Source organism: Nymphalis io, chromosome 26 (genome assembly GCF_905147045.1).
Source record: "Nymphalis io chromosome 26, ilAglIoxx1.1, whole genome shotgun sequence".
NCBI classification, from domain to species: domain Eukaryota; kingdom Metazoa; phylum Arthropoda; class Insecta; order Lepidoptera; family Nymphalidae; genus Nymphalis; species Nymphalis io.
In genome coordinates, this window is record NC_065913.1 from 3,391,547 (window position 1) to 3,416,118 (window position 24,572).

A 24,572-nucleotide genomic window follows, 5' to 3' on the forward strand; every position below is an offset into this window, starting at 1 on the left:
ACGATAGCGGTGTGAAAGTCAGGTTCCATCCTCACCCCATAAGTTATTGTCGTCCCCACTCCAAAAGCTTTACGCTTAATTAGAGAGGTAAATAGGTTTATATTCCTAATAATAATAAAAAGTCGAGCAATGCTATTATTGTTTTATTTTAAATATATGATTATATATATATATATATATATATATATATATATATATATATATATATATAATGGCTATATACATGCAGATATATGTATGATGTAATCTTCGCTTAAAAAATTAACATTATTTAAAATCATTTATTAAATTATTATTCTTTGATCTATGTATTCTTATAGTATTTATTATATGTATCTTTAATTGAAATAAAACTTTTACAACTACAACATTATTTGACTTTCACCTGCGATAAGGTCGCATTTTGTTTTATCTGTTTACTGTTTACTAGTTTTTATTTTCACTGTAACTGTTTATTATAAAACAGTTACAGTGAAAACAAAATTCTATAAAACAGTTAGGCGGACAGGTAACAGTCACCACTGCCTATAGAAATGACTTTGTAAGAAATATTAACCGTCCTTTACATCGCCAATGTACCTTCAATCTTGGGAACTAAAATGTCATGGCACTCGTGCCTGTAGTTACACCGGCTCACTCACCTTTTAAACCCTACAAAACGGAAAACAAAAATATTAAGTACTGCTTACGATACCTAACCAGAAAGTTTCGTCTTAGTGTGCAACAATAAAGTATATTATTATTATTACTCATAGTTTACGTCCACTAAGGATATGATTAGCATGTTGATCTGATTATGGTTTTACCTGTGTCTAAAATTCAAATTATTTAACATATTTTGTTAATTAATAAACTTTTCACGTGGAAAGCTTAAAGTGTAAAGCTCTATTTAAGCCTCAGGCCATTTTAATTTTCCAATAATCTAAAATTCAAAATAATAATACAAATAATTCCCAAGACTGGTGGCGTTTTATCGATATAGGATATGGTAATATTTCTTAAATATGCAAATGTCTATGGGCCACCCTACTTTATTAGAGAAAAATGCTGCTTGCCAGTCCGCTTACCCAACACAAAAATAAAATAAATGAAACGAATAATACACTGAACGAATTCTAAACTGATAAATATTAAACTAGAATCTTAAAAATAGTTCAAGATCAGGTTTCCCAACTAACCCAGCTAATTGATCTTATTATACTTCTAAATAAAACGTATTAAATGCGAGTATGTATGTATATCTGTCATACATAACACTATAAATTCCTTTGTTAATCCTCATTACATATTTATTTTGAAGCGTCCTATGTTATTTTTTATTATATAGGCGAATGGACAAATGAGCTACGTAATGGTAAGTGGTAAATACCGCCCATAGACATTTCTTATATCGCAACTTTGGGAACTAAGAAGTTATGTCCCTGTGCCTGTTGTTACACTGGCTCACTCAGCCTTCAAACAGGAAAGCAATAATACTAAGTTGCTGTTTTGCAGTATATAACTGATCAGTGTGTGGTACCTTCCCAGACGTGCTTGCATAATGCCCTACCACCTATGAAGTGCTATGAAAGTGCGAGATCTCTTGACACAACTGCCAGAAGAACAACTTGTTACTAACTAGGTTTGCTCCCATGTCCGTAAGTAGTTATCCGAATCCGAAAACATGTTATATTGAAATAATTTTTTTTTACAGATCCAATCAATTATTGAATACGTATAAATCAAAGCAAAATATGAGATATAAATTAGTATAATAGAAAAGTTAGTACTCTAGAAAAACAGAGATGATACGCTTTTAGATGAGAACCCTCTTCTAGATTTCTGGCAATGTTCCAAGGTCTGACTATTAATCTGATTCAAGTCTGATACTTGACCAGTTTAAGTCACATACTCCCATTTCAGTCAGAACCTTACTTCATTCGTAGTAAATTGTTTGTGGAAAAATCAATAATAACTTGGATTAGAATAATTTAACTCACACATAACAAATATGATAGCTCAGTCATATGTTAATCTTAACCGATGATTGCGGGTTCAAAACCAATACCAAATTGGTGTTTATCATTAATCTCGTACTTGGGGATGAAGGAAAACATCATCAGAAAACATGCAAATATTTGAAGAAAGTTTGTCATGTGTATCCAACCTGCATTGGAGCAGCGTTGTGGTATAAGCCTTAAAAATAGGAGAGGAAGCCTTATTCCAACAGTGGAATATAGACAGGGTATATATAACAAATAGTGTCATCATGTAGATGAAAATAACTGAGACTGGGTCTAATATTACACAACATATCTAGTCTAGAATTCGTTTATCATTCGACAACAATCGGAATAAATCGGAAACTAAGTGGAAATCGATCAACAACTGATATTAATAGCAGACGTCGCACCACAGACTTGAATAACTTTAGCTTAATAATATCAAAATATTTAACACGAAATAATATAGAATCGTTATCAAAACCTTATATTTGCCTATTTCTTAAAAGAAATGACGTGTCTGTCTCGTAGTCCTCGGAAGTCCCGAGGAGTTCAAACTCCAGACCAAACCAATAAAAACTAATACTTTTTTGCTGAAGTATATTGTATTTGCCGTCCACGTTTGCGGGTTCATAAAAAACACACGAAAATACATGCGCATGTTTCTAAATTACATGTACCTGTATGACGTACAGGAACCCGTTTAAAGTCTCTTCACACATAACTCATAAACAAAAACAATCGATTTGATAAATATAGTAACCAATTTTTTAATTTTTCTTTCCAGGTGATCCCAGCGATGTTTCACACTGCTAGTATTTGGCTGACACTGGCGCTGGCTGTCCAGCGGTATATCTACGTGTGTCATGCTCCTGTTGCGAGGACGTGGTATGTATTTAAAATTTGTATTAACCAGCTGTAACTTGATTATAGAAATTTCTACAATCCTGCCTGGGTACTATTCAATCATCAAATATTCTTCCCCAAATAGCAATAATTAGATGTGTTCCGATTTAAAGGGTGAGTGAGCAGTGTCACTACAGGCAGAATAGGAATAACATCTTTCCCAAGTTTCGTGGCGCATTGAAGATATAAGACATTGTTAATATTTCATATATTTCATATATATGGTCAGTGCTTATCACTTAAAGCGGTGGCACATTTTCTAAACACTAAAACAAAAGAAGAATGCAATGCCATTGCTATGAACAAAACAAAAAAAGAGTTTATTAACCGTGCTCAAATATCTATATCAATTTTCTTTAAACTAGTTTAAGCCAAGTTTAAGCCGTATACAATTTGATGTACTGTAAACTCAATGATCAAACGTTACCGAAGTATTGACACAAATAGATATACAAACATCTATCTTTATATATTGATATCACGTCAATATGGCACATTATATCTATAGACTAACTACACTTTGTCATAATACCAATCGTGTGTTCCGCTTATTGTGCAACAGTTCAATTAATTCAAGGAATTTACTGCAAATTCCAGACAAGACAGCCCGAACATAGATAATTAAATACGATTAAGTAATATTGTAACTATTTATGTAGCCTAATTTTACAAGTCGTAACAGATTGTGAATGTCCCACCTCTAGGCTAAGGTTTCTTCTCACTTTTTGAGGAGAAGGTTTGGAGCTTATTCCATCACGCTGCTCCAATTCGGGTTGGTGGAATTCACATGTGGCAGAATTTCAGTGAAATTAAACACATGCAGGTTTCCTCACAATGCCTGCTGCTGCCTGCTCAGTTATGTACCTGGATTGCCAGCTTCTTACACAAGCGTAGCCTTCGTGTTTTAGTTGATGGTTGCACTTCACAATTCTATGTAGTGAATGCTGGGGTCCCCCAGGGATCTGTGCTATCTCCCACACTCTTTCTTTTGCATATCAATGATATGCTCTCTCTTGGGAACATACATTGCTATGCAGACGATAGTACAGTGCGTGGTGGATACCAAGGACGCGCAGTGGCTGGGCGGAAACTGAGGAGAGGTGGGAGAATCTTGTCATTGAACTCGATAGGATGTTAGAGCTCATCGCCAAATGGGGTTCTGATAATCTTGTTGAATTTAATGCCAAGAAAACACAGGTATGCGCTCTCACAGCGAAAAAGTCACCATTTTCCCCTCTTTCCTCCCTCTGTGGCACACCGCTGATGATACAAAGCAAAATCGCCATGCTGGGGATGGACGTTCGCTGCGACCTTAGTCCAAGGGATTAATTACATCGAGGCTATTATAAAAACAGCTTCACGGAAACTCGGAGTTCTGAACAAGGTGCGGCGTTTTTTCACGCCACAACAACTGTGCCTGTTATACAAAACACAGGTACGGTCTTGCGTTGAATATTGCTCGCACCTTTGGGATGGCTCCGCTAAGTACCTACTGGAGGCCTTGGATCGGTTGCAGCGACGTGTAGTCCGCATTATTGGCGACGTAAAGGTCACAAACACCCTTGAACCTTTACAATTGCATCGAGAGATAGCAGCACTGAGCGCTTTCTATCGACTGTATCACGGCGAGTGCTCTGAGGAATTATTCTCTCTAATCCCTGCTTCCCCCTTACTTCATAAGTCTACGCGAGCTGGCTCTCGATGTCACCGCCTAACTGTGACATCAATTCCATCGCGCACTAAGAAATTTGGCAACTTCTTTCTTTGTCGCATTTCCAAAAAATGGAATTCCTTACCAGCTCACGTGTTCCCCTCCTCTTACAACCCGGGTTCCTTCAAACGAGGCGTGAAGAGGCATCTTGCGGGCTGGCAAGGCGGGGACGGCTAATACAGAACATTCTTCCCGACTGTACTGGCCGTCGTCGCGTTTGGACTCTACTACCACTTACCATATTGGATACCAGGTGGAGTAGAGTCATTTGCCATTCCGGCGCATATAAAAAAATGAGATGAATTATTATTACAAATTAAGCACATGAAAATTCAGTGGTGCTTGCCCGGGTTTGAACCCACGATCATCGGTTAAGATTCATGCGTTCTCACCACTGGGCCATCTCGGCTGTATTTTATTATTTTACAAGTACTAATACTATAAGGTGTACATAAGGATATAAGATATTGATTATTTTCCGAATAATAAATGTATTGACATTTTTTTATTAAAAATAGAACCTCCATAAAAGAACGGAACTAAAAAGTATAATGTAATATACATTATACTTTTTAGACCTTGAGGTCAATTTCATTATCATTATTAATCAATCGTGTTCGACTGCTGGTCATAGGTCTCCCAAGTTCCATGGTCTTCACTCTAGGACTCGTTTGCCCCAACGACCATTGTTCCTTCCACGTGACCAGCCCCGTGCCACGTCAGCCGCTTATTTTGTAAGCTGTATCAATAACTCCGTCCACTTAAAGAGAACAAAGTTACTAGTTTTTGTCTGTCAAGAAATTATTTAATTAAGCAACCCTGAGATGAAGTGTTTACATTCCTGTGAATAAAAAAGCCACTGGTGAACTGTAATATCTCCTGTACAATTAAATTTAATTAAAAATAATTTATACTGTATGCGTGAGATGAAGCCAAGAATTCTAGCAGTATTTCTGCATTGAATTGCAATATTGATTCTCTGAGCAAAAAATAAAAAAAACAAGTAGGTTATTCTGTAAAAACTCGAACCTAACCGCAGAAAATGGTCGTGAAATGTCAGAAAGTGATATGCGACATTGATCATAACAATCATGACATTTCAAGAATAAACTTATCAAAATAGTTTCACCATAAGTAAGTCAACACTTCACGAGTAAGTAATGAAGTGAGTTCTTACTGCAGGTAATAATTTCTTTGCAATATAACTTTTTTTAATGTTTGTTCTTATAAAATAGCCCTAATGTTACCGAGAATGAGTTTATACAGTTGCTTAATGCAAATATATATTTATATATTTTTTTTAATTTAAGCTATTATAAAAATATTAAATAGATATAACTAATTAGTTAGTAAAAGATAACATAGATAATGAAAAGGACATGCAGGTAATACAATTTTTTATTGAAAATAATTCAAAATTCGATGATAAAATCCCTCTTTGAGTAACTGCTAAAGTTTTAGATTGTTCTTAGTAGTATATGGTAGCTTTGTATTTAATTAAGTTCCTTTAATGAAGAATCAAAAGTGCAACAACAAAACGTTATTTGAAATTGATTCGATAACAGTTGAAAATCGGAAATTTTATTGAATTTATGGATGTTGCCTCAATCAAAATCAAAATCTTTATCAACATGGAAGCACTACACTTACTTATTTATAATCAAATTGAAAACTTTCGGTTCGGAAAAGAAACATCCAGTCCTTTGAAGAACCGGCGAAAGAAACTCAGCGGGTTTTATTTTTTATATATGATATATTCGTTTACAAATTTTCAGTGTAAAAAAAGGCGATCGTTGCATTCCCAAGGTGTGCTATGATCCACAAATTCATTGATTTTTAACTCACAAGCGTTACTTTATATTTAGCAAATGAGACATTTTTAACGTTTTCTAGGATCCTGTTGTAGAAACAATGTGATGTAATGTATGGCGAAACTGTTGAAATCGCTTTCGATTTAACTCTTGATCGACTATCATTGCATATAAACGTGACTATTACAGCATTAAATGGAGTTTATGTTAATTATATATATTTCTTTGTTTTATTTATATTCTTTCTTTATAAAATCATATTAAAAAACATTGCTAAATAATTCCTATAACTCGATAAAATACTATATATTTGTTAAAAACCGTAGTTAGTAATCGTTGGTTTTCATGCAGAATAAATAATAAATTTAATTAATTAACATATGTATGTAAAGCCGTAGTTAGTTCAATACAACAAAATGACGGTTCAAAAGTGTTTTTATGAGCATACTTGAATAATAACCATTTTGATTGTATGTTGTTGACATGATAATTTAATTGGCAATTAATTTGTATTGACAATGAAATAGACACAACGGTTAAAATAAATTGCCAAAATGAGCCCATAATATGACTGCTTTAAAGCACGTGAGTTTTAACCGATGATTTTTCTTTTATTTTATAGAATAGGTTAGCGGACGAGAATATGGGCTATGGTAAGTGGTCACCAACGCCCATAGACATTGGCATGGTAAGAAATGTTAACCATCACTTACATCGGCAATGCGCCACCAACCTTGAGAACTAAGATGTGATGTCCCTTGTGCCTTTAATTACACTGGCTCACTCACCCTTCAAACCGGAACACAACAATACCATGTCCAGCGGTTTTGCGATAGAATATCTGATGAGTGGGTGGTACCTACTCAGACCAGTTTGCACAAAGCCCTACCACCAGTAAATTGTGGGTTCGACCCGGCAAACACAGTTAAGTTTTCATTTGCCTTTGGGCTTATTTCTTATATTATGTTTTGAAGTATAAAGATAAGGTAGTATATATGTGTACATTGAAGCATTGAATACTCTTTTTCAATTGGGGTGAAGCTTGGGGTGGTTTTTTTTTTATTCCGTGTGCAAAGTAGTTAGTAGTACATATTGTTTTTGATTCCATAACATGTTTTAAAACGAATATAATTTTGGTTATTACTTTGATTAATGAAAAGATGTCAAAACAATATCAACGAGTTATTCGTTGATATTGTTTTGGCAAATACGTACATGAACGTAAACAAAAATAAAAAAACACTTATTTTTCGAACCGATTTTTATAAAAAATACGTAAACAATATTCTTAAATTACGTTAACGCTGCAAAAAAACAGACACCTCCGCACTTATTTATTTATCTAACCGTACTCTAAACATTTTAACGTGATTATGGTGTTCAAAACATCAGTATGAATCATTAAAACTTTAAATAGACTTCATTGCTTTTTAATATAAATGTTTTCTTTATGTGTAGCTCTGACTAATCTCTAAAACGAGGTGATGGATTTTTTATTAAGAGCATTATTTAATAAATTCGTCGTAAATTTCAGTCAATAAGAAAGAGAGAGATAACTGTATTTCTTATTCGTTTTTCTCGGTAGACTCTAGATCGTTTTCGTCCAAATCGTTGATTACTTTTGTTAAATATAGTCTTTTAAAGCTGCTATTAAAATTTACATTACACATATCCACTTAAATTTTAATTTAAATTTCAACAATTTCGCTGACACTCATGAATGCTGTTTTCTCATTATCCCATAATAAATACCATAGATTATTCAAGATCTCGACCAATGATATTGCGTCAATAGGTCAATTTTGTCAAGGTTGCTTATTAATCTTTATAATATAATAATAATATCTTGGGACATTATTCACACACGGCCATCTGATCCCAAATTAAGCAGAGCTTGTACTATGCAAACCAGACAACTGATATACTACATATACTACTTTGCTTTTGTAAATACATACTTATATAGATAATTACACCCAGACTCAGGACAAACAGACATGTTCATGCACACAAATGTCTGTCCTGAGTGGAAATCGAACCCACAACCTTCGGCGTGAAAGACAAGTATCTGCCAACCAAGTCAACCGGCTCGTCTTTTCTCTTCCTTTGATTGAAATAGTAGCCTATTATAGAAAAGTAGTGTCAACTCGACAGAATTAATGATACGCAAAACCTTCATCCAGTTTATTTCGATTTTTTAATTAGTACTGCTTGTTATTGATGGCATCCGTGCAGTGACGGAGAAAGAATACATTTCACTGCCCATCTCTTTCCCATGGGTGTCGTAAGAGGCGACTAAGGGATATCTGAGCGACCATCTGCTCCTCTGGTGGTAGGATGCTAACATCCGCCTGGCTTGTTACCACCGTACGCATGGTGAAAAACTCGTGAAGTGGCTTGCAGCCGCGTTTCGAGGTCAGCCAGCGTACAGCCAGTGCCCGAGCGAGTATTGCCGCGATGGGTGTTGAACCAGTGGAGACGGCTGTTGAACCAATGCCGGGGGAAACTGTATTGACCTGCCGGACAGGGAGACCTGAAGAAACGGCTGTTCCGCTGGCCGCCCGTGGCATAGTACAGGGGCCCGAGCGTGCCTAACCAGCTCGCGAGGCTGCCCCACCAGGCCACGCATAATCTCGGGGTGGACCGTCGTGCCGGTTGATGACCGGAAGGTGGGGTCCCGGCGGCCACTTCCGGGGGGGTTCGGGGGCCCTTCCGTCCGGCGGATCAGTATATTTTCCTTTTTGGCAAACATTTGGGAAAACACGCCTCCATACTTTGCCCATCCCTATCGTGGCAATACGTCGCTCGCTTCACGTCTCTTTTCCTTTTTTTTCCAAATGGTAGCGCAAATAAGAAATAACGGTCGTTCAGCGGTGCACACCCCCACCATACCCACGCTGTTTGAGGTTGAGTTCTCTAACATCCGAGGACTCCACGCTAACCTCAACGCTGTCCACCACCATCTCGAGGCAGCAGGGCCAGCAATGTTGTTTCTCACGGAGACGCAAATACTCCGCCCTGCCGACATCAGCCACCTTAACTATCCCGGCTACATGCTTGAAGAATCTTTTAAAGCGAAAGCCGGAGTATGCTTGTTCGTCAGGGCGGATGTTTGTTGTCACCGATTGCGCTGCTTGGAGGACCCCTCCTTCTCCATGTTGGTGGTACGTGTGGACCTGGTTCGTCAGAGTCGAGTCTACGTGTGCCTCTACAGATCCCACAATGGTGACTTGGAGACAAGCCGATTATTTGACCATCTTAGTCGTGTGGCAGATGCTGCGCAAGAGCAGTTTCCTAACGCGGAATTGGTGTTTTTGGGGGATTTTAATGCTCACCATGAATCATGGTTGAAATCCCTCAAAAGTGACCATGCTGGAAGAACTGCTCATGCTTTTGCTCTCACACACGACTTGACCCAACTGGTTGATCAGCCCACCAGGATCCCAGACATTGATGGGCAAGCGCCTTCTCTACTGGATCTTCTGCTGACTTCTCACCCGGTGGAATATCAGGTTGTGGTTCAAGCTCCACTTGGTTCTTCGGATCACGGCCTTACATCTACCAAAGTGCCACAGGCCAAGCTGCCGCCATCAGCGGTATGCAAACGTCGCGTTTGGCACTATAAGTCGGCAGATTGGGACGGTATGCGCAATTACTATGCGTCAGTCCCTTGGAAGGAACGTTGCTTCAGCGGGAATGACCCGACAGCCAGTGCCGCTGCTGTTGCTGGCGAGATCATGCTGGGAATGGAATACTACATTCCTAGCTCAGATCTCGTCAGTAGGAGTACGCGTAACCGTTGGTTCACTCGTGAATATGCCGATGCTGTATCATCTAAGCAGGCGGCATATCGCAAGTGGATCAACGGCTGCATTAGCGGGGCATCTAACATTGACTCACTGAAAGCAAACTATAATAAAAATTCCAAGTCCTGTAGAAAGGCATACACGAGAGCGGATGCACAGCGCATTGTACAGATTGGTCATGACCTTGTTTCGCATCCTAGGGGCTCCCGTAGCTTCTGGCGTCTGACCAAGTCTGTGCAAAACAATTTCTGCCAACCTTCGCTGCCACCGCTCAGAAATCCGGATGGATCGCTAGCTCACAGTCCGCAGGAGAAAGCCGACCTCCTGGCTAAACTCTTTGCCGACAACTCTGTGATCGATGATTGTAGTGCGCAGCCACCAACAATACCTTCATGTGGCCACACGATGCCTGACATCAAAATCAGACAACGTGATGTGCGTGCGGAGCTGCAATCACTTGATATACAGAAAGCTAGCGGTCCCGATGGAATACCAGCCATTGTGCTGAAGAAATGCGCCGCGGAGCTGTCTCCTGTGTTAACGCGCCTGTTCCAACTTTCTCTCTCTTCGGGATGTGTGCCGGAGGCTTGGAGAAGAGCTAATGTGCAAGCGGTTCCCAAAAAAGGGGATCGGTCTGACCCGGCAAATTATCGGCCAATAGCTATCACCTCAGTACTTTGTAAGGTGATGGAACGAATTTTAAACAACCAACTGATCCATTACCTAGAAGATCACTGTCTAATTAATGATCGTCAGTACGGGTTTCGACCAAAACAGTCCACAGGTGATCTTCTAGCGTACGTAACGCACCTCTGGGGTGAAGCTATCGACAAGCATGGAGAATCGTTGGCTGTCAGCCTCGATATCTCCAAGGCTTTCGACAGGATCTGGCACAAAAGTCTTCTCTCCAAGCTACCGGCATATGGTCTGCCTGCTCAGCTACGCACCTGGATTGCCAGCTTCCTACACAAGCGTAGCCTTCGTGTTTTAGTAGATGGTTGCGCTTCACAATTCTATGTAGTGAATGCTGGGGTCCCCCAGGGATCTGTGCTATCTCCCACACTCTTTCTTTTGCATATCAATGATATGCTCTCTCTTGGGAACATACATTGCTATGCAGATGATAGTACAGTGCATGGTGGATACCACGGACGCGCAGTGGCTGGGCGGGCGGAAACTGAGGAGAGGCGGGAGAATCTTGTCATTGAACTCGATAGGACATTAGAGCTCATCGCCAAATGGGGTTCTGATAATCTTGTTGAGTTTAATGCCAAGAAAACACAGGTGTGCGCTCTCACAGCGAAAAAGTCACCATTTTACCCTCATCCCTCCCTCTGTGGCACATCGCTGATGATACAAAGCAAAATCGCCATGCTGGGGATGGACGTTCGCTGCGACCTTAGTCCAAGGGATTACATCGAGGCTATTATAAAAACAGCTTCACGAAAACTCGGAGTTCTGAACAAGGTGCGGCGTTTTTTCACGCCACAACAACTGTGCCTGTTATACAAAACACAGGTACGGTCTTGCGTTGAATATTGCTCGCACCTTTGGGATGACTCCGCTTAGTACCTAATGGAGGCCTTGGACCGGTTGCAGCGACGTGCAGTACGCATTATTGGCGACGTAAAGGTCACAAATACCCTTGAACCTTTACAATTGCGTCGCGAGATAGCAGCACTGAGCGCTTTCTATCGTCTGTATCACGGCGAGTGCTCTGAGGAATTATTCTCTCTAATTCCTGCTTCCCCCTTCCTTCTTAAGTCCACGCGAGCTGGTTCTCGATGTCACCGCCTAACTGTGACATCAATTTCATCGCGCACAAAGAAATTTGGCAACTCCTTTCTTTGTCGCACTACCAAAATATGGAATTCCTTACCAGCTCACGTGTTCCCCTCCTCTTACAACCCGGGTAAGTTACCTTCAAACGAGGTTACCTTCAAACGAGGCGTGAAGAGGCATCTTGCGGGCCGGCAAGGCGGGGACGGCTAGTACAGAACATTCTTCCCGACTGTACTGGCCGTCGTCGCGTTTGGACTCTACTACCACTTACCATCAGGTGGAGTAGAGTCATTTGCCATCCCGGGGCATATAAAAAAAAAAATCATAGCTTTTGCTTAAAATATTTATAGCTTTGTTATGTACAATTGTTATTTTTTTTTCTTTGTACAGTTGTTTTTTTTTTCGTCGGCATACATGTTTATAATACTCGGATAAATTAAGTCATTCATACTTTGAGCTTGAATTTAAGCGTGATTCCACTGTTCCGTAATATTGGTAATAAAAAAAAACACTTTTCTTAATAGGAATCCATAGTAATCCAAGTTTAGTTTTTTCTGACTGAAACAGTTTACGACACCAATATTATGCGACCCAGTAATATAGCCCTAGCCTTGTTTAGTTTATTGGGTTTTACGACTATTATATTTTGTTTGTATTACGTGGAAAAATATTTAGTCTTTTTATATGTAAATATAAAAAGTGGCCTTATATTCGCTTCTTTTGTATTATAAAAAAAATATGTTTTTTTATTTGTTATTCAGCAGCTCTGTGGAAACGTCGAGCAAAATAAAAAAGGTTTAGTCGCGGTTAATACCGAATTATAAAAAACAATCGTGTGTTCCCTCAACTTAATGCCTGTGTAACAGCCTAATTATAAACATATATAAATTTATTAATACACTAGCTGACCTGTGCCCATTTCGTTGGGCGGTAAACATTTTTACTTGTGATTGATTGACCGAACATTTTTTTTTTTTTATATTCGACATTATTCGACAGACCCTGTCGAAAGCCTTGGAGATATCGAGGCTGACAACCAACGATTCTCCATGCTTGTCGATAGCTTCACCCCAGAGGTGCGTTACGTACGCTAGAAGATCACCTGTGGACCGTTTTGGTCGAAACCCGTATTGACGATCATTAATTAAAGAGTGATCTTCTAGGTAATGGATCAGTTGGTTGTTTAAAATCCGTTCCATCACCTTACAAAGTACTGAGGTGATAGCTATTGGCCGATAATTTGCCGGGTCAGACCGATCCCCTTTTTTGGGAACCGCTTGCACATTAGCTCTTCTCCAAGCCTCCGGCACACTTCCCGAAGAGAGAGAAAGTTGGAACAGGCGCGTTAACACAGGAGACAGCTCCGCTGCGCACTTCTTCAGCACTATGGCTGGTATTCCATCGGGACCGCTAGCTTTCCGTACATCAAATGATTGCAGCTCCGCACGCACATCACGTTGCCTGATTTTAATATCAGGCATCGTATGGCCACATGCAGGTATTGTAGGTGGTAGTGCACTACAATCATCGATGACGGAATTGTCGGCAAAGAGTTTAGCCAGGAGATCAGCTTGCTCTTGCGGACTGTGAGCTAGCGATCCGTCCGGATTTCTGAGCGGTGGCAGCGAAGGTTGGCAGAAATTGTTTTGCACAGACTTGGTCAGACGCCAGAAGCTACGGGAGCCCCTAGGATGCGAAACAAGGTCATGACCAATCTGTACAATGCGCTGTGCATCCGCTCTCGTGTATGCCTTTCTACAGGACTTGGAATTTTTATTATAGTTTGCTTTCAGTGAGTCAATGTTAGATGCCCCGCTAATGCAGCCGTTGATCCACTTGCGATATGCCGCCTGCTTAGATGATACAGCATCGGCATATTCACGAGTGAACCAACGGTTACGCGTACTCCTACTGACGAGATCTGAGCTAGGAATGTAGTATTCCATTCCCAGCATGATCTCGCCAGCAACAGCAGCGGCACTAGCTGTCGGGTCATTCCCACTGAAGCAACGTTCCTTCCAAGGGACCGACGCATAGTAATCGCGCATACCGTCCCAATCCGCCGACCTATAGTACCAAACGCGACGTTTGCATACTGCTAGTGGCGGCAGCTTGGCCTGTGACACTCTGGTAGAAATAAGGCTGTGATCCGAAGAGCCAAGAGGAGCCTGAACCACAACCTGATATTCCACCGGGTGAGAAGTCAGCAGAAGGTCCAGTAGAGAAGGTGCTTGCCCATCAATGTCTGGGATCCTGGTGGGCTGATCAACCAGTTGGGTCAAGTCATGTGTGAGAGCAAAAGCATGAGCAGTCCTTCCAGCATGGTCAGTTTTGAGGGATTTCAACCAGGATTGAAATCCCCCAAAAACACCAATTCCGCGTTAGGAAATTGCTCTTGCGCAGCATCTGCCACCCGACTAAGATGGTCAAATAATCAGCTTGTCTCCAAGTCACCATTGTGGGATCTATAGAGGCACACGTAGACTCGGCTCTGACGAACCAGGTCCACACGTACCACCAACATGGAGAAGGAGGGGTCCTCCAAGCAGCGCAATCGGTGACAACAAACATCCGCCCTGACGAACAAGCACACTAAGGCTTTCGCTTTAAAAGATTCTTCTAGCATGTAGCCGGGATAGTTAAGGTAGCTGGTGTCGGCAGGGCGAAATATTTGCGTCTCCGTGAGAAACAGCATTGCTGGCCGTGCTGTCTCGAGATGGTGGTGGACAGCGTTGAGGTTAGCGTGGAGTCCTCGGATGTTAGAGAACTCGACCTCAAATAGCGAGGGTATGGTGGGGATGTGCACCGCTGTACGACCGTTATTTCTGTTTTGTTGCGCCATTTGGGAAAAATAGAATGGAAAAGAGACGTGAAGCGAGCGATGTATTGCCACGATAGGGATGGGCAAAGCGTGGAGGCGTGTTTCCCCAAGTGGTTGCAAAAGGAAAAATACACTGACCCGCCGGACGGAAGGGCCCCCGAACCCCCCCGGAAGTGGCCGCCGGGACCCCACCTACCGGTCACCAACCGGCACGACGGTCCACCCCGAGATTATGCGTGGCCTGGTGGGGCAGCCTCACGAGCTGGTTAGGCACGCTCGGGCCCCTGTACTATGCCACGGGCGGCCAGCGGAACAGCCGTTTCTTCGGGTCTCCCTGTCCGGCAGGTCAATACAGTTTTCCCCTGGCATTGGTTCAACAGCCGTCTCCAATTGGACCAACACCCATCGCGGCAATACTCGCTCGGGCTCTGGCTGTACGCTGGCTGAAAACGTGGCTGCAAGCCACTTCACGAGTTTTTCACCATGCGTACGGTGGTAACAAGCCAGGCGGATGTTAGCATCCTACCACTAGAAAACATTAGTAACATTGGTTCGAGTATTTGATATTTTAAATTATTTTATCAATTTTATCTAAATAAAATTTTTTTAGTAATAAAGCCATTATTTTTAAATAGATTGACGTGTTGTATATAAAAAAAATCGTCTAATAGAAATATCACTCAATAGATTACGAAACGGTCGCTGTTTCATACCTCTGCCGTATTATCTCTTTAACCATTTGTCCAAATTATATGTAGTAAAAGGGAAAAGTCTTTTGTTTAAACACTTGAGACGATAAGTTTACTTATTTTGATAAGAATTCATAATTGTTGACAATATGACCAATAAACATGAACTAACGATTTAAATTAGTTTTTAATATAAAAAACTACTTTTTGTGTCTTAAATATAAAAGTTAGAAATATACTGTCGTTGACTTATCTGTAGGCTTTATTATACTCTACAACTTTTCTGTAAAATTTAATCATATATATCTCATAGTTAAGGCAGCGTTCGTAAGAAACGTTTTCATTTGACCGTTTTTTCTCCAACTTACTTTGCAAACCAATACCACGAAAAAGTCTTAATTTTTCGGGTTAATGTATAGCCAATGACACTCACAAATTATGTGGCTTTCTATCGGTAAAAGAATTTTCAGAATTGGTTCAGTAGATCCAGAGATTACCCCCTACAACCTCACAAACATTACCTCTTTATAATATTAGTATAGAAGTGTACATAATACAGAAATAGGGCATTATTATTACATCGTGACATTAAAATATCATAAGCGCCTTATTTTATTGCCTCTATTGGTAACAGCCGGTAATTTTTTGTTTCTGTTAGGACCTGGATTGCGATTCAACGGAGAAATGCTGCTAGCATTCTGACCACCTTTCCACGCGATCATGATTTGTAAAACTATTTTTTATAATATAAATATACTCTATTTCTCATGAATAATTTCTTTTTTTGTTTTCATAGAGTGTTTAAATAACGCCATCCCACGCCAGGCGAATATGTATTTAAACGAATTCCGAACATTATCTACTCAAAACTTCAATCTGCACTCGCAGTAAATTCTTACCACAGGTTATAAATCTTATTAAACATCAAAGAACGTTCAAATATAACTGACCTGAAAATAATAAAAAAATACGTTAAATGTTTTATTTGTATATTCTGGAATCGTTTAGTGTTTCACAAATACTACAGATAATTATTTTTACGTTATCCGACAAAAATGACCAACCTTTGCCAGTATTCTTAATTTAAAAATTAAAAAAAAAGATTTATTATCTGTTGGATATTTTAAAATATAAGCTGAAAATGAGTGCTGTGTTTCGACAACTTTACTGAGCTAGCTTCTCTTTCTCTCTTAGCTAGGGTAAAACCCTATAAAACATACGTAAAATTAAAATTAACATCACTAATTAGTATAATTAAACAAACAATAACATATATTATCTGTGTAGTTTTAATATAAATTAAAAGTAAAATTTATAATTTTGAGAAATAATACGTTTTTTTGTTTTTATATGAAATGTATTTTCTAAACCCCGGCCCGGATGCAACCGAAATATGTTAAAACAGCTTTAATTATATTTATTTTTAAAACACCAGTACATCAAATAAATATTTTCATGATTGCGTACGATGAACGTTTTTACATTTTAAAGAAATATTATTTATTATTTTTATATAGTGAGTTTTAATACGAACGTTTCACGTAATTTATTGTATGCAGTTATTTTATTTAATAGTTGACAAGTAAGTACTTCTGTATTTAGTTAAAGTTAAAAAGGGCTTTAAAATAAAAAGGTTTTGCTTCAAGTAAGCTATAGTGAGTTTTTATTGATGAAGTCGAGCATAATAATTAAAAACTACGTTTATGTTTGTGATAATCCGTATATTATTTATTTTCTCCTTTTTAATGTTCTGCTTAACTTAGATGTTAAGTTAGTAAGGTGGACGTTGGTTGGTCGGTAAGTGGTCACCGCCGTTCGTGTACATTACATCCTTTACATCGCCAATGCGCCACCAACCTTGGAAATTAAAATGTGATGATGTTCGCCGGTAGAATATGCGTTGAATTGGTCATACCTACCCAGACGAACTTGCAAAAGCGTTACCGCCGAGTATAATTGATTTATTTCGAACAATAAAAAGCAATTTTAATTAATTTATATATATAAATTAAGATTCAGAATTTGACCTATATAAATGTGTATGAATGAAAATTAAAATTTGTGGATTTGAAGATCTACAAAATATCTATAATATTTTGTCTATCTGTGGTAATAAAGATGAATACATCTAAGAACGTTTCATGGTCCTTATTTTAATGACTGCTAGAATATTATTGCTTCGAATTTAGTAGGATGTAAATTTCAATTTTACCGTATCTTAAATGAGCTCATTAAGTAATTTTTATACAATTACTTACGAAACTTACGTTTACTTACTTGCGAAACTTACGTTTATATTTTAACTTAGATAAATAATAAAGATGTTTTTTTTTACGTATTTCTTTATTAATAAGCATATTTTTAAATTACGATATAATTTATTTTTTTAAATTGATGGGGGTTTGTGCTAGCTCGTCTGGATAGGTACCACCTATTCATTAAATATTGTACCGCTAAATAGCAATACTTAGTCTTGTTGTTTTCCGGTTTGAAGGGTGAGTGAGCCAGTGTAACAACACGCGCAAGGGGCTAATCACACCTAACATCTTAGTCCCCAAGGTTGGCGGCATATTAATAATGGATTATAACAATAAAGAGATTGTAAAAATTTCATTCAGTGCTAATGTTTATGAGTGGTGGTGACCACTTACCATCAGGTGATACATTTGCTAGCTTTTATACTTATTAGAAATTAAAAGATAATCCCACCCCATCTCCTCGACAACGATCGTCCTCACTGGTCGACCACGATTTCCTAGGGCAAAAGGCTTAGTTATTATTCCCCCGTGCTTCCTCAATAGGGCTTTATGGTGACATGTGGCAGAATTTCATATGACACACGTAGGTTTCGTCACGATGTTTTTGATCATTACTGAGCACATCATGAATTATAAACTTTAATTAAACGCGAGAAAACTCATCACGCCCGGATTCGAACTTGTGATTCAGCTAAGAATGTCTTCAATTATCCACTGCGTCATATATCTTTTCATGGTCATCAATAAATCATCTTTCTATAATAAAAATCTCTTGTGTAAAGAAATAAACCAAAAGCTGTTAAAATGAAAAATGTATTACCGTGGTTATCAAAGGCGACGAAATACCATTAAACGCATCACAGAGCTATGCACGTTCGTAAATACGAGTTACGAGATTTTCCACCCAAAATATAAATAAACGAATAGAACTCACTCTGATTTTCGAGAATTTGTTGTAGGCGTCGATATAAACAATGATTTCAACAAAATGAAATAAAAAGTACATGTTTTGTCTTCACACGCATGATCTAGAATTCTAGATTAAGAAAAAACCGAATTTGATAAAATTTAGTATGAAAGACTACTTTTTATACCTAATACTTCACCCTCCCAAACAGTGAGTGAAATCGCGAGTCAAAACTATAGTGGAATAAAAATAAAAAACCTGTCAATGTCTCATTACCTGCGCACCTCTTAAGGAGAAGATTTGAAGCTTATTCCACCACGCTTCTTCAATGCGCGTTGGTGGATAAACATGTAGCAAAACACCCGACACGTACAAATATCCTCATTTATTCCTTCATCACAAATTAAGCACATGAAAATTCACTGGTTCTCGGATTTGAATAGGCAATTTTTATAATGATCTATATGTTCTAAGTACTGGACCTTATCGACTCTGTTATGAAAACACAATTCCTTTTTTGAAAACAGATAAATAAGTTTTATTTATTATAATTTTTATTCTTCACTGAAGTATATAAAAAATACTTGGAACAAAAGGCGGATTACGCCGTTAAAGCTTTCTCTGTCAACCTTAAGCTTAGCCGATATTCATGTCGACTTAAATTTTATCTTCATGAAACGGGCCTTCTTACAATTTATAAGCAGAATTTATATTTTCTTTGTAAATAATGGTAAATAAATGTAAGAAGGTAAAATTTCATGTCCCAAGGCTAAAACAAGGAGTACCGCTTGAGGCAAGGACGCCCCGCATTCAACACCATGGTGTCTGTTTGGCCTACTTCTTGGGCGCTGAAGGGTTAAAACCCTCTGCCTACAAAGTCTGCGTTTGGAAATGTTTGAAGAACCTTTCATTGTAAATTGCTTTGATATAAAATTTAGGAACTTTACTTTTAATGTAATTTGGTATACAAAAGTGGATGTTGGTATATCTCTCTGAAATGAATTGACTTTTTTGACAAATTGAAATGAAAATTGACTTTTATATAAATTGGTTATATATATATATATATATATATATATATATATATATATATATATACGTGGATATATAAACCATCCAGATGCAGGTATAGACCAGGTGCAAAAAGGGCAACCTACAAATTTGAGTGAAATGAAATCCACTTTTGACTACAATACACTAAGTTTTACATTATTAATATTTTTAATGCATTATATTTATTACTATTCTTTCTTAGTAAACTATGTACAGTCATTTTTATAACATCTATAATTAAAATTAAAAAAACAAAATACACATTACAAATTTATAGCAAAAACACGCCGTCTAAAAGATTGTCCTGTGGCATTGTACCCCAGACGCTGTTGCCTCTCTGCACCGCTAGACTCACCCTTGGGCTAAATAAGAATTATAATAAATTAATTATAACAATAGTGAGATTCTTGTATGGGATGCAACTTACGTAGATAAGGTGGCAGTATCTCATATCAAGAATACGTCTCGTAAAGCCAGTGCAGCCGCTGAAGCTGCTCAAATACTCAAACGCCGTAAATAATCACTTTTATAAAACGGATATGAATTTTCGGGGCTGGGTTTTGAAACATTAGGTCCATGGTGGCAAAAAAAATCATAAAAGATCTTTCTAAAAAATTGGTCCACACTTCTGGTGACCCAAGAGCTGGAGCTTATTAATAATTAAAAAAATACATATATTCAATATGACAATCGCATTTTTAAATTCATTTCCACTTTGAATTCCAATAATAATGGTTATTTATATTGACCCTTATAGCACCAGGGCACATGTTTAGTGGATAAAGCATGTGAATCCAAAGATGACAAAATAAATGCCGTGCAAGTATTCTTTTAAGTACTAAATTGGGGATGTTAAGTACGAACTACATTTACAATTAAGTTATAAATAAAAACGTTCCAACTAAGCCATCGCCAAGAAAAATCCTTCTTAAATTTCACCAGTTCTTATAAAAATAACGTTTATGATTAAGTCGTAAGTAGCTTTCAAGACAAAGAGCCTTTTTATTCTAAATAAAAAAAAATATTATCTGATTTGTATAACAGTGCTTCCATGAGCAATTCAGTATGAAAATATGATTATTATAAATAATGTTATTCTACCGCTGAACAGCAATACTTAATACTGTTGCGTTCCGTTTTGAATGATGAGTGAGCCAATGTAAGGGATAACGGACATAACATCTTCGTTCCCAAGATTGATGGTGCATTCGCGATGTAAGGGATGGTTAATATTTTTTATATCGCCAATGTCTATGTGCGGTAGTGACTTAACATCAGGAGACCTATTTGCTAGTCTATAACATTAAAGAAAAATGTCATGCTGCATATGCATATTCCTGTCACATCTTTTTATTGTACGTTACTGTTAACGGTCTCTTTGGTATAGTGGCTAGTTTATAATGTGAATGCAATGTTTTGAATCTAATATCACGGGATACTAGATTCAAAACCCGGATAATCAATTTTTTTTTTAAAGATTTTTTTTTATAGCAGCCTGATAATTTTATTAATATGCGTGTGCACTACAATATGGCCTGTGAAGTTGTCTCGTCTCTTTTGCTTAAATTCCGTGGCGAAAATTGTTCTGAAAGATTTCTCCCTGTGTTATAACAAAGGGACAAATTAAGCAATTGCTCGTAAACGTACCTGTAAATTATTCTCTTATCTCGCATTGCAAGCATAGTTTAGAAGTTAAGTTCCTAACTGTCCTCGTATGGAACTTGAAGATTCCGCGCAATTCGACTGTGTTTTAATCTATATAAATAGATTGTATGACTAATAGTTGCGTTTTTTGACTTTAACACAAGTAAACTCGGAAAGATTCAAGATGGATGGATGGATGGATGGAAGAGAAATTATTTGGGATTCTTACCAATGATAAAACTCTTCGACATGGATTGGAGAAGCTAGGAGATCGTTTCAGTGTTCGGTTCCGCGCCCCTTCAATCCCTCACTCCTCTCATGGCTTAGCAGAGCTTTCCTCAAGACTGACTGAATGAGGATTGATGAATAATGATCATACCATATTTTCCAGGTGCACAATGCCTCGTGTGAAGAAATGTCTCATCTATATTGGAATAGCTGCTTTCCTCCACCAACTGCCGCGCTTCTTTGACCACCAGTACGTGCCACATGTGACGGTGTGGCGCGGCCATTTTGAGGAAGTGTGCAGGGTAAATATAAAATTATTTTCATATATATTACATATTGCAGATTTAGTTGACTATGTTGCATTTAAGAAATACTAATAAAATAAATTGAGCTACTGTTTTTCGTTGCGGATTTCTCTGTATAATTTGTATCCCGTATAAGTGTTTTCTAAAAATTTTATTAAACAGTGTAACATGCCGATTCCAAATTAGGCACTTATTTTTAAAGAATATTTGTTATCTATTAAAATATTTTTTACTTTCATTGTTTTAAATCATTACCAAAAACAACAGACTTATTAATCACTTAATAATAAATTTAAATCTCTTATAACAAATTTATAATCACAATTTAATTTATGAGTAAATGTTAATCAAACTTGGGAAATCAAAGACACTTCTGACCTTTGAATTAACTAAGCCTAAATTAACCAACTCTCAACTCAATTACTCTCTAGAAAATTATTCCATTATCGAGTTAATATTAGCTAATTCGCCGCAAATCTTCGTACAATATCGTGCTTTTTTAAATAATATCGACCATTGTGTAATAATAATAAGAAAGAAATCTCTAGTAGTACTGACAGCCTGGTAAAATGTTAATACTCCGTGTGGAGTAAGTTACAGTGATAACATCTATTGGCAATGCATTAGGGGCGTAAAATAGTTTCTGCTTCTCACTATGATAGTTAGCTTTGAGCGAAGGTGACCAAGTGAAAATTCAAGTAACTATTTGTAAATGCATTTGCCCAACATTGGGGCTGTTGGGCAAATACTTTCTCTCCTTTTGAGAAATTTTTTAGAGTTCTGCTCAAATGCTCAAATTTTCATTTCATCAATTTCAAAAATTCATCAAAATTTCATTTCAGCTCAAAGTTAGGTTTCCTCACGATATTTTTACGGACATGTAATAAATTATAAACGCAAATTAAATGAAACTTCAACAGTCTTAGCCTGGACTAAGCCAAGAGCATCAGTATGATGCTGATGATGGTACAGGACCTTAACGCATTACGGTATATTTACAGACAGCTGTCTATTTTTTGAAATTATAGAACTATTTTTAAGTTCAAGAATCGTCGATCAATATAAAATTAATGGACACATTTTAAATACTTTTATTTTTCAGGTACAAATGGCGCCCTGGGTACACACACTGTCGCTAGACGCCTATTTCATAACCTACTTCGCATTTCGCGTTCTATTCGTCCATTTAATACCGTGCACATCCCTCGTCGTATTAAATGTTTTACTGTTTAGGGCAATGAGAACAGCCCAGATAAACCGTCAGAAATTATTCAAGGAGAACCGTAAATCGGAATGTAAACGTCTCAGAGATTCAAATTGTACGACTCTGATGCTTATCGTCGTTGTAACCGTTTTCCTTATGGTTGAAATTCCCGTAGCAGTAGTTACAATACTCCACATCATATCTAGCACATTAGTTGAAATATTGGATTATCATATTGCAAATATACTTATATTAATAACTAATTTCTTCATAATTGTTTCGTACCCTATTAATTTTGCAATTTATTGTGGCATGTCGCGGCAGTTTCGAGAGACGTTTAAGGAATTGTTTATTAGGGGTGCTGTTACGAGTAGAAACGGTGGTTCGAGTAGATATTCACTTGTTAACGGACCACGTACGTGTACTAATGAAACTGTGCTCTAAATTTCATGTAAATAAATGTACAATAATCATATTGTTTGTCTATTATAGATTGTAGACATATCAATAATTTTTGACAGATAAATTGGCGCGAAATTTTCTTTTTAATCTGTGTTGACGCTTGTTGTAATTGATGTTTTCTTTTAAATAATAATTGTAATAAATGGATTAAGAACTTAATAAATTATAAAATATACTTTATCTAAATATTTAAAACATATTATATATGATACTTTTTCGTGGCTGTGAGATTACCGGATCATTATTAAATATAACTTTAAAAAAAATAATGTTGTCTGTGTATTTAGTAGTGTAAATGAATAGAAATGATATGCTAATCACACAGCCCTTAAATGGTGAGCCCCCATTTAGGAAAAGTATCAATGTAAATAAAGATATTTAATCCGTAAGTTCGATTTTTATCTGTATTGTGTAAAAATGGATTTGTTCTTGTAAATAAAATTGTATTAATTTTAAAAGTCTACTGATTAGATTTAATGTTAGAAAAAATTATAAATAAATTATTATTATTATTCATATTATAATCAATGTAGTTTATAATATGTTGTAGAAAATGTGAAAGCTTCTTGTGTTACGAACACTGCATAAAATAAGTAGGTCTAATAAAACTATAACAAAACTTAACTTTTATATGTTGTCTTATGGACCATGGCGAATTAAATACCTGTGGTATAGGAATGCGTACTATAATAAAATCATAAAATATTAATTTGTTTTTCATTTTACACCCAAAACACACAATATACTTTAACCATAGACAAATTTATTCATTCACAAGAAATAATATAAGCGTAAAGTATGGCGGTGTGTAATATATACAGATTTTGAGTGAGTGTGTGAGTATAACTGTCAATCGATAATCGAATTATTGTCTTGACATATTCAGATGCTGGTTCCTGAAATACTCGCATGCGAATATCTCTTCAGACCTTGGAGTATTATTAGAAAACCAGATTAATAATATGATTTAACAGACCAAACGATAATAGTGTATGTTGTGTTC

General features: G+C 37.3%; 1 protein-coding gene across 3 annotated transcripts in view; it reads left to right on the forward strand.

Moving 5' to 3' along the window:
- The window catches only part of LOC126778505 (sex peptide receptor), a 271,820-nt gene extending 247,542 nt beyond the window's left edge, over positions 1 to 24,278 (forward strand). For all 3 annotated transcript variants that reach the window (XM_050502124.1, XM_050502123.1, XM_050502125.1), the window contains 3 exons: positions 2,770 to 2,870; positions 21,762 to 21,900; positions 23,006 to 24,278. In XM_050502124.1, the coding sequence (XP_050358081.1) occupies positions 2,770 to 2,870; positions 21,762 to 21,900; positions 23,006 to 23,551 (786 nt within the window). In that variant the 3' untranslated portion in view covers positions 23,552 to 24,278. The remainder of the gene's footprint in view (positions 1 to 2,769; positions 2,871 to 21,761; positions 21,901 to 23,005) is intronic.
- The last annotated feature ends 294 nt before the right edge of the window (positions 24,279 to 24,572 follow it).